Source organism: Chelonia mydas, chromosome 8 (assembly GCF_015237465.2).
Source record: "Chelonia mydas isolate rCheMyd1 chromosome 8, rCheMyd1.pri.v2, whole genome shotgun sequence".
Classification (NCBI taxonomy): Eukaryota; Metazoa; Chordata; order Testudines; family Cheloniidae; genus Chelonia; species Chelonia mydas.
In genome coordinates this window covers 96,065,390-96,082,787 of record NC_057854.1, presented here as the reverse complement: position 1 = coordinate 96,082,787, position 17,398 = coordinate 96,065,390, and the positions used below count along the sequence as shown (strand labels likewise).

The 17,398-nt window shown below is 42.7% G+C and overlaps 1 protein-coding gene across 3 annotated transcripts in view; it reads right to left on the bottom strand.

The window, feature by feature from the left end:
- EPS15 (epidermal growth factor receptor pathway substrate 15) overlaps positions 1-17,398 on the bottom strand; it is a 104,604-nt gene extending 87,206 nt beyond the window's left edge. The window contains exons 1-2 of one of the 3 annotated variants that reach the window (XM_037906081.2): positions 17,006-17,398; positions 5,880-5,921 (exon numbers count right to left, since the gene is read on the bottom strand). In XM_037906081.2, coding sequence (XP_037762009.1) covers positions 5,880-5,921; positions 17,006-17,032 — 69 coding nt within the window. In that variant the 5' untranslated portion in view covers positions 17,033-17,398. The remainder of the gene's footprint in view (positions 1-5,879; positions 5,922-17,005) is intronic. The other 2 variants (XM_037906083.2, XM_037906082.2) reach the window with 2 other exon arrangements.

The following is a 17,398-nucleotide window of genomic DNA, read 5'->3' as shown; positions in this document are numbered from 1 at the left end:
GACATGTGCAAAAGCACTCATCCAATCATAGCTTGGACACTGCGGGGAGGGGTGGGGGGGTGGAGTGCATAAAGATCCCTGTCAAGGAGAAATTTTTATCATTATGCTGCCTGGAATTTGGAGAGGACAACATTTCCAAGCATAAGCAAGGGATCCCCCAAGCTGCTTATCCCTAAAAGGCATATAGAGCTTCCACATTATAGCAGCTTCTATTATCTTTTGCAACCTACGACTAACTCATTTGTGTGTGAGAGTGCGTGCACCTGCTTTAATCTTGTAAACATTTCTTTTTTCTAGGTTATCACAGGACTGGCTACAAGTGTTATCTTTGGTAAGAGACCTAAGGTACAACTAACATGCAGTCAGCGACAGATCCTTTGGGACAGAGTAACGTGAATATTATTGTGATCTTTGGTGAAAGGGACTCTCTGCTACGAAGGCAGGCTTGCCTGGGTGGCAAGATACACCGGAGAGCCCAAAGAGATTGTCTGATTTCATGTTAAAACTGTCAGAGTGCTTTAGGGTTCACACTTGTTACTTGGTTGGTGAAATCTAATTATAGAACATACAACCAGTTTGGGGTTTATGCCTCTTTCCTTGACAGTCTGCCTCGAGGTTGGCACTCATGCTCATGAGCTACTCTAGACAGCTCAACAATTTTACCTAGCTCTTTTTTATACCAACCAGGTAGAAGTACTGGGAGGACTTCAAGAAAGTACAACATTAAGGGGAAAACATGCACTTAATCAAGCTGACTCAGGTAAGTAATGGAAGGTTATGCCATCTTTGAAAATCTTAAAGTAAAGGTATATAAAAAGTTGTTGCACATTTAGCATGATTACTTTAGTTAAGCTAGGCAAAATTTGTATGCACCATCTTCTCAGATACCTGAATCCCTCAGAGGACCACTAAAATATAAAAATTAGTTAAACTCTCAATGGATGGGTGCATACACTATATCATATTTATATGTATACCAAACAGTATGCTGTATAAGCCTCCAAGGATTCTGTAAGGGATCAAATGCAGTCTTGTCTTTCACATATAAGGCAGGACATCATCTACAAAAACAACTTCATGTTCTTTATCATGGATTGTAATGCCCTGAAATTCTGCAGGATTTGACAGCTATTACAAGCATTACAAAGGACAGAGCAAAACAAATATAACTGAGGACACTTGGCCTTCAGCCAATCTTTAAAGACAAAGACTGATCGGGAGCTGTTCAAACAAAATATCAAAATGGAAAATTGAAGAATGGTGAGTGATGGAATTCAATTCATGTCCCAAATTAAATTTGGCCAATACTTCAAAAGATAATCCCAGAGGCAGAGAGGGCATTTAATAATCCCAAAGTCTTTTTTAATCCATTGTTTAGTTGATCAATTAAGTGTAATGTTAATTGAATATTATGATTTGTAGCTCTCTCTGGAATAAATTGAGAATGGCTAAGGAGAAGCGATGCTAGAGAAAGTTCAATAGTTTGCTTAAAAAAAACAAAAAAACCCTCTCTAGTATGTTCTTGCTTATATTGGTAAATATCTACAGTCTTTTGTATTTTCTTTTAAAACCAAGAGTACAATTATACTGTCTTGCAAACAGAAATTGGACAAGGAAGTAACAGAACATTTGAGGTATTCAGAGCACTAGACACTCCTGAAGACATGTATAGAATTCACTGATTAAAGCTTTGATAAAAATGCCCTGGAGATTTGCTATTTGGCAGGTACCTTGGAGCAGGTTCACTTTAATCTGTTGATATTTCCACTTCTAGTGGTACTTTTTGTTCTCTAGCAAATCAGCAGGATTTTTAGAGTCTACAAAAAACTATTGTGATTTAGTAAGAGTCTGAAGGTGAATAAAGTTTTTAGCAGAACTTTAAATATCTTCTCACTTTATCATCAGTACTTTTATTTCTTATAATAGTGGGTTCAACAGTCAGGAATTTAGTGGGATGGTATACTTTTGCAAGCTTATGGCTGCCTTTAAAAAAAAAAAAAGTATGTTGGGCATATCAGAGAGCTCCTTATAATTTACATGCAACTGTACTGTCAAGCACAGCCCCATTTTATACACAATGGGTCCAATTTGTAACTTGATCTAGTAGTTTTGGCATCCATTCAGGGAAGTGCTTGTTGGATCAGTGTTTTTCCACTTTTAGGGAAACCCCAGAGTCATACTGAGTCAGCAGTGTCTATTTTTAAATCTTCAACTTTATCCTCTAGGACAGTGACTTTTCAAGGGGCTGCAGACAGGTGGATGTTATTTGAGCTTATTCTGACACTGCTACATTTTTGTTCCCCAATGTTAGCTTATTCTGAAATCAGCCTTTCCTTTTAATTAGTTGGTCAACAAACAATTGAAGAAACTCAAACACTGAAAACTTACTATCCACTATAGTGGTCACATTTAAGGCAGTTTCCTGTATGATCCTGGTGGCTAGATTGCTAGGACTTGCTGCCTTTATTGCTCAGCTGTCTTGACTATCTTCCCTGATTTGCTCTCGCTGTTTCCAAGTTGAGAGTCCTGAGAGCAAGTTTATCAAAGCTGTCTTCAATAATGTTAAAAAGGAATGTTTTAGATTTAGAAAGATACAGGTACATCTGATTTAGTTAGTTAGAATGCAGAAATTAGTACTTGGAACGCGGACCTCAAAAAAAAAAAAAATTTCAGCTAGAAGCTCAGAGACATTGCTTAGAAATTATGCTGAATCACATTACTTTATGGATTTAGTTAAAAAAAAATTTAATTTCTAAATTTCCAAGTTACATCTCACTAATGGGAGCCATTTGCCCTGAACACCTGTGAGAACAAGTGCAGTGAGGGATTCCCATGCAAGATTCTTAATGTGAATCTCAGAACAGCTGAGGGTTTTACAGATCTGAAGGCATTTTTGGATTCTTCTATCACTAATGCCAAAGTAACCCCCTCAAGGAAGCCAAAATACAGCAAGTACTGTATGTCATGAAGTAGCTTTATATAATCATATTTAAGAGAACCCAAATTCAGTAACTCAGACTATGATAAAAAGAAGCTATCCAATTACAATATTATCTTCCATATAGTATTAGTTTCCATTTGGAATCGATTTTCCTGTTCACTATTCTTGAATCTCTATAGATCTGTATTAATGTAATTAATCTTTTGTAAATAATGCTTAAAATATTTACACAAATTGAAGAGAAAAGTCAGATAACTGTATTTTTAGAGGATACACTGATCAAAGCCAGAATGCAGAAAAGCCTTTTTTAGAAAAAAAATCCTAAAAAATTATTTTAACTGATTTCAGTTATATATTCTTGAAAAATACCTTAGATCTAGTATTATGAAATTAGGTATCCTCCATACTATTACTGAACCAAGGTTAAAGACCATATTCATTTCACAAAGCATGCTATATAGGATGACATCTTTTTTCCTAGAGTTTTCCTTACCACTGTGAGAGTATTAAATGTTCGAGCAAAAGCAAATGATGACCTTTTCAACTCAGCTGGAGTCCTCTCAACTACTGCTACTATGATGTGTAAGGATAAAGGATACTCTATCAGCACCAAATGAAAAAGACAAATGAGAACTTGGGAATTCTAGACATTACTTTAAAAAAAAAAAAAAAAAGCAGTGCTCACATAAACCCTCCAAACTAAGTTCAGAAAATAATGACAAATACAACTAAATCCTTCAAGTAAATGCATTCCACCATTATTCTTGGTGATAATGACATAAAAACCTGTTGAACCGAGCAGTAAGCAGGTGTGCCAGCACAGCAACCTACCTGACAGTGATGTCACATTTGAAGGTTCCCCTTTTCTGTCTTTGACTGGCCAGGAAAGCTATGAGTAGGAACTGATGCTCTACCCAACAACATCATGCCAAAGATGTTCCAGTGAAGTTTGAAAGGATATGCCTGGGTGACTCAGCCAGGAATTAGAGGTGTGTGCGTGCACTGGAGGTGTGCCCAGCTCGTACAATGAATATGGGGTAGTTTGATTTCTTGCTCTGCACATATCTCAAGAACGGGGCGGGGGAGGAGAGGGTGGAATCTGCAGCAACTCTTCCACATTTGGCAAAAGACTAACAATATTCAGGCTCTTAATGTGACTCAGCTCTGGCTCCATCTGAAGAGCTGTCTCTGAAGTCCAGGACACTAGGCAAAATTTCAGTTCATGCTTCTGAACATGTGACAAATCATTACGAAAATCATCATCATCCATGAGCTTACAAATAAAGCATTCAATCTTGATTTCATTTAATAGCACAATCTTCGTAAATTAGCCGACTGTCCTGGAGCAAGTCTGTCAGTCACGTTAGTCAGGACAGCCTAAGCTTAAGAACTGGGAAGAGAGAATAATCATGTGGTTTGCATCTGGCCTCAGATGTAATTTGTCCCCACTTCAGAGGGAGATCCATTCAAGCATGTCCACCTGATCTCCAAGCCCCAGGATAAAAACTAGGAAACCCACCACTTCTCAGATTCTTGCCTGAGCTGTTGTGGGGCTTGGTGGTAAAATCAACGTAAGTTTTGCACATCAATGTAACACATGCAGACAATGGCTCTTGTCTTGCTCAGGATCTCATGCCTTCCATGACACTGGATTCTTGCAAGGAACATCAAATTCTCTTTAGTATGACTCAATTCATATAGATGTGCACACACTGGATTTGTCCCTCAATACAGGACTGACAAGGGGAGCATATCTCAATTATGACAAAGATGTGAGCGTCGTCTCCTTAAAGTTGACGTCAGGGTCCATCCTTGCTCCTGTCAAGGTGGTGGACCTCTTCTCCTTTAATGGCCAACGTCTGACTACTGGATCCAAAATACAGAGTCTGGGGTGAAAGTAAAGTAGTGGAGACCTTCCCCCAACCCCGGGGCTGCGGGGAAGAAGGCAGGGGGCAGAAAATATAGAAAGCTGCCCCTTTCCAGCTGATAAGGGGACTTCATTTGAAATTTATCAGACACTTACTCATCAGAGGCTAAAAGAAGAAACTGAGCCCCTAAGCAGAGTCCAAAGAGCACCTTAGTAGGAATCAATCAGCTCTCGCCCTCCTTTGAGCAGCTGGAGCATATTCAGGACTGAGTTTCTTAATAGGAGGTCTGTAGTAGTTCTGCCAGATGATGGCAACAATTTATCTTAACCTCTAATGCACTCATATCAAAACAATTAAATAAATCAAAATTGTCCCCATTTTTAAAAGCCATCAACTGGGCAGTTGATAACCCAATTTCATTTCAGGTTGATTTGCAAGGACATATCCCAGGTGAAGAAGAAAAAATGTGTTAGCCTGCTGATGATGTGTTCCTCTATTTACCGGAAATTCTATTCAACTGTAACATTTAACAAGTTCAACCTAGAGTTTACTTAGGCTATGTCAGCGCAGCTACGCCACTGGAGCTCTTCAGTACAGACACTGCCTACACCGACATGAGGGATTCACCCATCCATGTAGGTAATCTACCTCCCTGAGAGGCTATAGGTAGGTTAATAGAAGAATTCTTCCATGGACCTAGCACTGTCTACATCAGGGGTTAGCTCGGTATAGCTATGTTTCTCAGGGGTATGGATTTTTCACACTCCCCACACGCATAGCTACACCAATGTAAAATCACTGAGGGTACTACCAAAAAAAAAAAAAAAATCAGTCAGGTTAGGATCTGAGCCCTTAAGTGTGGATCTGCCCCATGAGCTTTACCATTTTAACAAAGTATTTTAAGGCTGCAGTGATTTTCCTTGGCAGTCCATGAAGAAATTACACAATACTGAACCCACCCTCCACAGTCTGACAAAAATATTCAATCTTCATCTCTAACAGGACTATGGCAACAAGAGAAGTTTTTAAACTGAATCAGAAATTTAGAGCAAGAGAATAAAAACTCCTACCTGTCGATAATACTTCTCATACACAGGATTTGCACTGGATAGCTATGAAGAAAGATACAGAAAATTATATGATTAATATGCATAATTTTATCCGTTTAATTCACTTTATATGATCAAGTTGCATAATTTAACATGGAAAACTAGACATTTTATACATGTCTTAAACTGGCTTTTTCTGTCAACTTATAAGATAGTTTACACTGTTGATGTAGCTGTCTTGGTCTCAGAATACAAAGCAGAGAAGTCAGATGTGCTATGAATCACTTTATGGTTTGCAGACTGAATTCCTTAACAACATTCTCTTTAAAAGTTCTTGATATTAAATGCTATTGGCTTTCACTTTCCGAACTGTCTGCATTAATAAGTAACCCCACTTGGAAGTTATTTAAATATTATTCTCATGTCACTAACACAGACACCAGCTCCACGCTAGATGAGAGACACAAAGTACATAGGCAAAAAGAAAAGGAGTACTTGTGGCACCTTAGAGACTAACCAATTTATCTGAGCATAAGCATCCGATGAAGTGAGCTGTAGCTCACGAAAGCTTATGCTCAAATAAATTGGTTAGTTTCTAAGGTGCCACAAGTACTCCTTTTCTTTTTGCGAATACAGACTAACACGGCTGTTACTCTGAAACCTGTCAGAGTACATAGGGTAGCGCAGTTTAAATGCGTCACTAAGAACTGCAGGATACCCCAACAGAAATCTATCCCAGTACACAAGTTAGTACAGCATCACTGTGCGTATAATTTACACACTTCTGGCACAGGCAGGGTTTTACAGTGGGTATGCTCCACCTGTGCTAGGCTGGCCTGAGCGAATGCCACAATGAAGACAAACCATAAAATGATATTCTAAGAACATAAGAGTGGCCATACTGGGTCAGACCAAAGGTCCATCCAGCACTGTATCCTGTCTACTGACAGTGGCCAATGCCAGGTGCCCCAGAGGGAGTGAACCTAACAGGTAATGATCTAGTGATCTCTCTCCTACCATCCATCTCCACCCGCTGACAAACAGAGGCTAGGGACACCGTTCCTTACCCATCCTGGCTAATAGCCATTAATGGACTTAATCTCCATGAAACTATCCAGAATTTATCCAGTTCTCTTTTTTCTCAGGAAAAGGCCTTCAATTCACCTCCCCTACTTGACCAAGAAAGTCTGAGTTGTGTGACTTTTGGTTCTGGGGCAAAGCAAATCTCTTTTTCTATGTGTTGTCTGAAACATGTTGGGGAGGCAGGAGAGGGCTATTATGTTTTGGGGACTGCCATTCCTTTAACCTGAAGAAAGGAGCAAAATTGTAGGTTTTATTAGATGTTTATGCCCTGAAAGCTATGTCTAAACAGCAACTAGATACCTGCAGCTGTGCCGTGCCAGCTGACTCTGGCTCAAGGGACTTGGGCTGTGGGGCTGTTTCATTGTTGTGTAGACTTCCAGGCTCAGGCTGCAGCCCAGCTCTGGGACCCTCCCACCTCCCAGGGTCCTAGAGTCCAGGCTTCAGCCCAAGCCCAAAAGTCTACACAGCAGTAAAACAGCCCCGTAGCATGAGCCTGCAAGCCCAATTTGGTTGGCATTGGTCAGCAACTAGACACCTGCAGCTCTGTAGACATATCCTAAGACATGCTGATCGAGCACATTTTTTTTAAGGTGTACGACTAGTATTATCAACAAAGGGATAATGGGTTATATTTGCTACCCCTAACTGGGAGTGCCGATTACACTGTGAATCTAGCACCTACACAAATCAGTAAGAAAGCAAAAAACCATTTCCTCTGAACACAAACCATAAATACTATTCATTCCATGTACAATGCTGATCTTGCAACCTCAAATACATGCATATGAGAGTTAAGACTTGACCTAAATATTGTATAATTATAGCATTTATTTCTAATTTCAGATTTAAAAGTCTTGTAAACTTGCATACAAACTGGACACTGGCAAAAATACATAAGCAATTGTAGGAAATATTTTACTATAGTATATTAAAGATGGGCATTATAGGTTTAAATCTATTTCTCTTGTAATAACACTTTATACTGTAGCCTCTTGGGCCCAGTGGTTAGCCAATATTTGGGGCCTTGCTGGGTTGTTTCCATTGGAAGGAGAAATTGATTAAAAGAGTAAAGAATTTATTTGGTGCACTGCTGTTTATTGGTGAAGAACGTATGCAAAGTCCACTTTTCCTGACCACAGTAGAAACAGATGACTGGACAAAGTTTCCTTGTTCAGAAATCCAACTACTGGGGACCAACTATGCTATCCCAAAAAGTGAGACTCAGGAATCAAAACAAATAGAAATAGACAACTGGAGAATATTGTATCAATAAAAATGATTGAGTTATTAAGCAAACTATTTGGGAAGTACAGTAACTCCCCACTTAACGTCCTATCGCTTAACGTTGTTTTTATCTTATGTCCCTGCTCCATTATAGACCATGCTCGTTCAAAAGTTATGCAATACTCCGCTGTAACGTTGTTTGGCTGCCTGCTTTGTCCACAGCTGGCAGCCCCCCTATCAGCTGGCGGACCCCGTGGATCAGCACCTTCCCCCTGCTCCCCCCGCCTCCTGCCCACGGCAGTCAGCTGGTTTGTGGCGTTCAGGAGGGAGGAGCAAGGACTCGGCCTACAGGCTCCCCCCCACCTCCCCTGCCTCCTGAACGCCGCAAACCAGCTGATTGCCACGGGCAGGAGGCAGGGGGGAGGAGCAAGGACATGGCGTGTGGAGTAAAGAGAGAAGAGGTAGAAGGAGGGGGAGAAGAGGCGGGTTAAGGGTGGGGGCTTGGGGGAAGGGGTGGAGTGGGCGCGCCGAGAGTTGAGCCCCCTAACCCCAGCAAAGCCGATGCCTGTGCTTGCAAGAACAGCAAGAGGAGCAGCAGGACAATCCACTCTCTGACTCCGCCACCTCAACCAAGCTTCATACTCAGCAATGACGACTGTAGTATTAAATTGTTTCTTTAAAATTGTTTAATACTTATACCTGTATTAAATTGCTCATTTAAAATTGATTAACATGTATATAACGCCTTTTGTCTGGCAAAAAAAAAAAAAAAAAAAATTCCCTGGAACCTACCCCCCCCCCCCCGCCCTTTACATTAATTCTTATGGGAAAATTGGATTCGCTTAACATCATTTCGCTTAAAGTTGCATTTTTCAGGAACATAACTACAACGTTAAGAGAGGAGTTACTGTATTAACATTTGAATATTTGTTTTCTTTTCCATAACCCAACTATTTGTAGCAGGAGTTGAATTCAGACCACTGGGTTTGGACTGAAGGTGTTTGCAGCAATAGCCAGAGTTGTCACCCAGTATCACGCTACCTCAGATCTTTTTATGGCCAGGTTCCCCATTAGGATTTAAGTGAAACTTACTCAAGGAATCTAAAACTGACTTAGGGAATGTAAGACAACACATACAGGAGAATGTTGCTACACTGACTTCTTTAAGGAATGTTTTTAGAACATTGGTGTTAGATCATTGATGTTATTTACTATGAATTTCCTTTCCCACTTAATCTGCTAGCAAATATCTAACAAGGGGCACCATCTTCAAGCAATTTATAAACTGTTTGATAATTCTATTGGCTTAATGAAAGCTTGCCTAGTTTACTTCTGAACTAATGCTCAGAGAACTTCACTGCTGTGAGATTTGAAAATGTTTACAGAAGTGTATTATTTTTATTAATGTAGCACCTAGGAGCCCTAGTCATAGACCAAGACTCCGCTTTTACATGCTGTACAAAACACAGTCCCCGCCTCAGGGGAATTACAATGCAAGTACAAAACAAGAAACAGATGGATACAGATAGATGGGGAGTACAGGTAAACAATGAGACAATATTGGTCAGCATGACAGGCGGGTAGAGTGGTTAGTATTTATGTTAATAGAGAATATAGTAATGTGAAAAGTTTTCACTATTCCACACTGATCACAGCTAAATTGGATCTTTCTTGCTAACTGCAGCTAAAAAATGTGGTGTTATACTTGTATTCCATATACAATGTTTTCTAGTCTAGTCAACTTTCAAACAGACTGCTTAAAATGTTGCCTGTAAAGATTTTAAATACCCCGTTGTCAGAATGAGTAAGCCTAAAATCTGGGTGGCTACATTTGTGTTGCTTCAAGTAAACACTTTATAATACAGAGACGTCCCTCTTAAACATCTTACTATCTCATTTGGGTCAAATCCACAGGAACCCTAAAATAGTTTGCAAATACAGCCAAATTAAAATTACAAACAAAATTCTGGAACAAAACTAGCTAGTGAGTGCAAAGAAATAAAAACCACAAAACTGAAAGTGTTTTAAAGCATCAAGTCTACATTTGTCTTTCCTGTCCCATCTCCCCTTTCCTTCCCCCAAGAAAGGGACCATTAATCTGCCATCTAGATGCACTACAAAACAAAGTCATACTTCTGTTCAGCAAAACACTATTCCAGCCAAACCTATCATTGTTCGTCTTGGACAGGAAACACATGCATGTTCAGGTCCTGGAACTACAAATACTTTACAAATTCAAAATAATCTTTTTATTCAACACTCATAGTACAAGCCAATAAAAATTCTCTCTAGATTTCCGATTTTGGGGCTCATTTTCATTATAACATTAGTACAACCACAGTACAATGAAATTTCCCGTGAAAGTGGATAGTTTGGAAGACAGTTTCATTTTACTGGCAACAGACTTCATAGTTTTCCCATAAAGGAATACTGAGAATAAAGATGAGTTACAGAAGATGATCTGAGTAACTTTTTCCTTACATCAATATATTATAAGAGTATTTTGAATTCTTCAGTGCCAGTTAGGAATTTTGCCGGGTAACACTTCTTCACATAACTGAAATTTGCACATACAGTTGCAGAGTACAAATTGTGGACTCATTTTCAGCGTGAATAGTCAGATTCCACTGCACATAAAAAATTAAAATACACCATTGTAAATTCCATTAAAAATTAATTACTTTAACATTAACATCTGTTCCAGTAATTACCCTGCAAAGATTACAGTTTGTGTTGAGAATGTCTGGCCCTTACAGAGCCCTAACCTAGGAAATGAAGGCCAGCTTTATAGCCATCTGTCTCTTTGTCTTTCTGGCTTCAGTCAATCAGCCCATTATATCCTTTCATGTTTTTAATCCATCACCATCACCCCCACTATTACATAGGGATGTATTTTAAGTCATTAAAACAGTTTTTCCCCTTTAGCCTCTGTCTAACAGGAAGCAAAGAAACACCAACACCATCTACCCATGAAAAAAGAAAAGAAACCAAACAAGCTAATATTTTGCAGTTTTCTCCATCTATCTCAATGTGAGACTGAAATACTATATTCTGCCTCCACGTGAAGGCATGCGAGATTAATATTAGTACTTCCAGACCCACATCATTCCAAGATTGCATAATCTAGAAATGAGCGAACACTGCTTACTTTTCCCAGTGCTGAAAGAGACCCAGAACACTAAAGTAGTATTCCCTAAAGAACAATGAGAGTGCCAGCTCTCCATTTATGTGACATAGGGGAAAAGTGGAAGAAAGAACCAGTTCTGCAGTCAGATTCTCTGTCCTTTCCATGTGGCTCCATATTAAGCTTCAGGAAAGGGACCTGATATACTAGTCTTCTGAATTAACCTCTCAGTGGCTCTCCCCCTTGAGATATCTTTTCCACAGTGGTGGATTGTTCAGGCATAGTGATGCATTGATTAATTAGGCTCAATACAAGTGAAGGACATATGAAAACTGAGGAATCTTCACAGAAAATTAACTGCAAGTCCAAAAAAGTCAGTTTTAAAAAGTGTTTACACTCTATTGGGCTTCTCTAGTACAACTCTGTACAGGTTTATAGAATTGAGAGGGGGAAAAAAAAACACTAGGTCAGCCCCTCTCTCTCCTTGGCAACATAGGACAGTTCTCTATTCTATTGTTTTGCACTGTAGTTTGAAGCGTTTAAAGAGAAAAGGTTTCCCATCACTTCCCTTACCCTATACCATAGCCAAGTACAGCTCAGCTTCAGGATGTTTTTCTTGATTTTCAGCCTAAAATTTTCCCTTCCTAATTTCATCCTATTAAGCCTAGTTAGACCCCCCTTTTTATAATGCTACATAATTCCACTTTGCCTGCAACTCTTATAATATTCAAATATTTGTACAGGGTTCTTCAGACTTTAGGTGCTTGTAAGATATTTACAAATATTTAAATGTCTGGCTTGGATAAAGTCTGGAGAACACTGTACAAATATCTGAAGGATTGTCTTTTATTGCTGTCATATGATAGACAACTCATGCCTAGTTTGGTGTCCACTATCCTCTCAGAGACCTTGTCTACATCAGAAAAAAAAAATTAAATTTTGTTGTTTTTTTGTAACAGTGAAGCCCTATCAGCGGTAGCAACAGGGGAACAGTATTGTAGACTGGGTAGACCATTTTCCCCACCCTCAAGATGTTCTTTAGTCCTGTGTAGGCTTAGGGAAAGGCAGCTTAATATTTTTGCTTTCCATTTTTCTTGTTCCCTTCATACATGTTTGTCTTGAATTAATTTTTCCTAAATATATTCACTTGCATTTTCCTAATCAGTCATTTTATTGATTTTTGCCCATTTCTCTAGTTTTTATGCTACATACAAAAGGTTAAAAAAAGTTACAGTGGAATCCTCTTATAGGCCAGAGGTAATTCTCAACACCAAACCAATCCAGAAAACTTTATTCAAAGCAAAGATTCACTATAACCTTAACAATGTCAATATACAGTGCATTTAAAAGATTTGAAACTTTCATTCTACTTCACTGTAACTCAACTGTACACCTACGGAACAGTACACTAGAGCATTTCTGCAACTGAATTTAGACAGCGTAATGACATTCTTCATCTCTTTTATGCAAGGTAACCATGTTTTGATTTCTTGTTATGCAATCCCCCATCCATACCACCACAATAATCAATGCTGGACTATAAAGCCCACCTAAAATGAAAAAGTGGACTAAATGTTACTTAATATTGAGCAGTTCTAAAGTTTTCAATATTGTTTTCAGGGATTAAAGTAAGGGGTGTGTTGGCGAGCACAGCTCCTGCTCACTAAAAGCAGAGACACCACTCCCTCTCCTCTTTGGCTGATTCAGCAACTTGCTCTCCTGTTTCAATCTACTTTAAGTGGCTATTTTACCTTTTAATAGTGGGGCGGAGGGGAGAACCTTAGAGATTTGCAGTTTTCCACAGTGGACACAGAGCACTTTCACTGAGAGACAAACTGCTCAGGTTCTCCCTTACTCTTGCCAAAATGACACAGTCGTAATGCCAGATAGTAAAGCAAAATTCTGAATATTGTCATTTTGCAGATTTATTGGATATATGAGAGACATGGCTGAGAGTTATACAGAAAAAGGAAGTTGATTGGTTAGCTGTACCTCAGGTGCATGTTACCGCATAGCTAGTTCGTTGAAATATACTAACATGAAATCTACTGCTTATGTGTTCCAACAGTAAAGGGTATCCAAGGGTTCTATAATTACACATCCAGGTTTGTACTCAGCAGGCCTATCCGGAGACCTGCTTTATGCCACAAAGTGTATGTATAATTATAAATGCAACAGTGACACCATACTTAATTTTATACTCAGATTTGCACTTGAAGTAGGACAAAATCTCGTTTCACATCATAATTTAATATAGTTTCCAAAATTGGCACAATACAGGACAATCACATTTGCCATGTCATTTTTAAAAGAAAAATATTTACTAACTTCTGCAAAGGAAATATTTGAACGTACTTCCTTTTTAAAATGTTGCCCTCCCCCCACACACACATTTGTGTTTCTCTCACTAAATAACCAGTTCCGACCCACTCCAAGTTTCCTCCTCTCTCTCTTCCTCCCCTCCCATTCCCAGAGTGACACCACACATAGGACACTTTTTAAACTTTAAACTTAAACAGTGGTCTTACTTTTCAAAAATAGCAATCTTTGAGTCCCCACCCTAGGACACCTTAAATAGGCCTGATTCTCAGAGGGTAGGAGCTCAGAACTTTCTGAATATCTTTAAGGTTACTTACCACAAAATTGGAGGTACCCCAAACCACTAGCCACTTCTAGGGTGACCAGATGTCCCGATAAAATAAAGAGAAGCCAAGTAGTTCCGATACATATCTTATTCAGTAGGAAATAAGTCTCAACAGTATTCATTACTCCATATAAGGGCTTGCTAATACTGGAAATTCTCACCAGTATTCAGGCAATAAATTTAGAAGATGAAAACATTAGTCAGAAGTTTGTCTAAACCCTGAAAATTGCCAAACTTCTCAAAGCTCCAATGCTCTCATCAGGTTAGCCCTTTATCTCCTCTAGCTATCCATATTCAACTAGAATACAAACAAATACCACCACTCCAAACACCCAGACCAAAAGGCACAACAGCTTCCAACCATTTCACCCTGAAGTGAATAGTCCAACATCATCTTGCTATCTTTGTAAATAAAATACAGTTCATAAGAAAAAATAGGCTTTTCAGGTCAATCCCCCTAGAGAGTTTATTCTTCGGTAACATGCTCATATTCTTATCTTAATTTAAAGAATACTTAAGATGATATTTTAACTTATCAATGTCAATACTTTTATACCACCCTTTAAAGGTCTAATAGTCTCAAGCTACCTGATAATTGCTTAGAGAGGAGTTGTAATAGCTTGAAAACAAAGAAGAAGAAGAAATTAATAAATGGGGTCAGCTTAAGAGATCGGTCCATGCTTGAAAGATCAGGCACAATTACCTAACATAAAGGCATATGATTCAGTCATTGCCCACCCCCCACCCCGCATTGAATCAAAGGTTGTTACATGACTTGAAAATCAGTGGAAAGTGCTAATTTTGAACATGTTACCTGGGCCTTTTTACAAGACAAAGAGCAGCCTTTTTTAAAGGTTGAAATGCTAGAACCCAAATCTCTTGCCTACCTTAAATGTATGTTTATGGCTGTTACATTGCTAAAGGAAAACAACTCACCAAGAATTAAGGCAGGTCACTGCTACTTTCTCTTTGGTTTAGGCATACATATGCCTGTCACACCATCTCTCCACAATTCTGCGAGCAGGATGGATTTTAAGAGCCTACTGCTTCTAAGAACTGAGCAACATGCATGAAGTGGCACCTGTAGACCAACACACTGGGTCTAATGTTATGCCATGTAGCAGTCTGAGGGGGCAGCAGGTTATCATTACTGAACAACACTGGTAACTGTGATAACTCAAGGGAGTATGCTACTGTAGAGTCACTTCAGTACAAGAGCCACCACCCGTCTGACTCCTGCAATGAGGAACTCCTGCTTCGGCCCCTGGGGCTCAGGCTTCGGCCCTGGAAGCCAGCAAGTCTAACGCCAGCCCTGGCGTCCGCATTAAAACAGGGTCATGACCCACAGTCTGAGAATTGCTTTAGTTCATCAGATTATCATCATTTTCCACGTTTCAGATGAAGACACAAATCCCCCCAATCACATACATCTTCCCCCCTCCTATTATTGTTCCCAATGCTGAACACTTCAACTTTATTGTCTACAGCAGGGGTTCTCAACCTTTTTCTTTCTGAGGCCTTTCCCCCCGCCCCCCATCCTATAAAAACTCCACAGCCCACTTGTGCCACAACTGTTTTTCTGCATATTAAAGCCAGGACCAGAGTTAGGGGGTAGCAACCAGAACAACTGCTCAGGGCCACAGGGGACCCCGTGAAGCTAAGCTGCTCAGGCTGCAGCTTCAGTTGGCAGGATTTGGGGCCCCGGGCTTTGGCTTTCTGCCCTGGGCCTCCGGGAGTCTAATGCTGGCCCTGCTTGGTGGACCCCCTGCAGCCTGCTTGTGGCCTCCCAGGGGCCCCGGAGCCCTGCTCGAGAAGCACGGCTCTACGGAGTCCAACCCAGGCCGGCCCATGCCCTGCACAGCGTGCAGGGCACAGCACAGTCCACACCTAGGGCGGCGCTTCAGGCAGGGCCAGTGTGGTCCACCATTCACCTCCCCAGCACCACCAGGGCTTGGACTTCGGGAGTGGCCTCTCCTCAGAGGACACAGCGGGGCATCAAGCAGGGACACAGCGAGAGGAGAGATTACTGGGGGCCTAGAACAAGGGAAGGGGGCACAAAGTGGGGGTGGGAGTTTGAAGGGGGCACAGAACTAAAGCAAGAGTAGCCAAGGGTTACCGGGGGGCAAGGCAGGGCGCGGGGCCAGGGGTTACCGGGCTGGGGCACGGTGGGGCTGGGGTGCAACAAGGCGCAGGGGTTACGGGAGGAAGAAGACGTGGGTTACTTCAGGTTACCGGGGTGGGGGAGGGGGGCATAGCAAGACGGAGGTTCCCGGGGCGGGGAGAGCATGGCCCGGGGCCAGGGGTTACCGGGGGGCGCGGTGGGACGGGGCTTACTCAGGGTTACCGGAGGGCGCGGAGGGACGGAGGTTAACGGGAGGGGCGGGCGCAGGGGTTACCGGGGGGCGCGGTGGGACGGGGGTTACTCAGGGTTACCGGAGGGCGCGGAGGGACGGGGGTTAACGGGTGGGGGGGGCGCAGGGGTTACCGGGGGGCGCGGTGGGACGGGGGTTACTCAGGGTTACCGGAGGGCGCGGAGGGACGGGGGTTAACGGGAGGGGCGGGCGCAGGGGTTACCGGGGGGCGCGGTGGGACGGGGGTTACTCAGGGTTACCGGAGGGCGCGGAGGGACGGGGGTTAACGGGAGGGGCGGGCGCAGGGGTTACCGGGGGGCGCGGTGGGACGGGGGTTACTCAGGGTTACCGGAGGGCGCGGAGGGACGGGGGTTAACGGGAGGGGCGGGCGCAGGGGTTACCGGGGGGCGCGGTGGGACGGGGCTTACTCAGGGTTACCGGAGGGCGCGGAGGGACGGGGGTTAACGGGAGGGGCGGGCGCAGGGGTTACCGGAGGGCGCGGTGGGACGGGGGTTACCGGCACGGGGAGCCGAAGGACTCAGCTCCTCTCCCGCCGGAGCGGGAGGCAAGTCGGGGCGCCGCCAGCCCCTGAGTGACACTGCAGGCCGGGGAGCCGCGACCCCCCCCGCCGCGAGGGGCACTGCAGGCCTCGGCCCCCGCAGGGGAAGGATCCCGGGGCCCGGCAGGGCGAGTCCCGAGCGGCCGGGCCGGAGGCAGTTACCTGGGTCAGGGAGAGATGGGAGGCCATGCTGCTTCCATCATGCACCGGCCGGGCAACAAGAAGCCGGAGCCGACGCGGGGCCCGGACACTCACTCGCCAACTTCAGCAACTTCCCGATCCCGAGCCAGGCCCCGCCCGCAGCAAAACCCGGCGCCGGATCCCGCCTCCCTGACTCGGCGCCTCCAGCCGTCCCGTGCGGCTACTGCAAAACCCGGCGCCGGATTCTGTCCCCCTGACTTGGGGCCTCCAGCCCTCCCGTGCGGCTACTGCAAAACCCGGCGCTGGATCAGGTCCCCCTGACTTGGGGCCTCCAGTCCTCCTGTGAAGCTACTGCAAAACCCGGCGCCGGATCCTGCCCCCCTGATCTGGAGCCTCCAGCCCTCAGCACTTGGG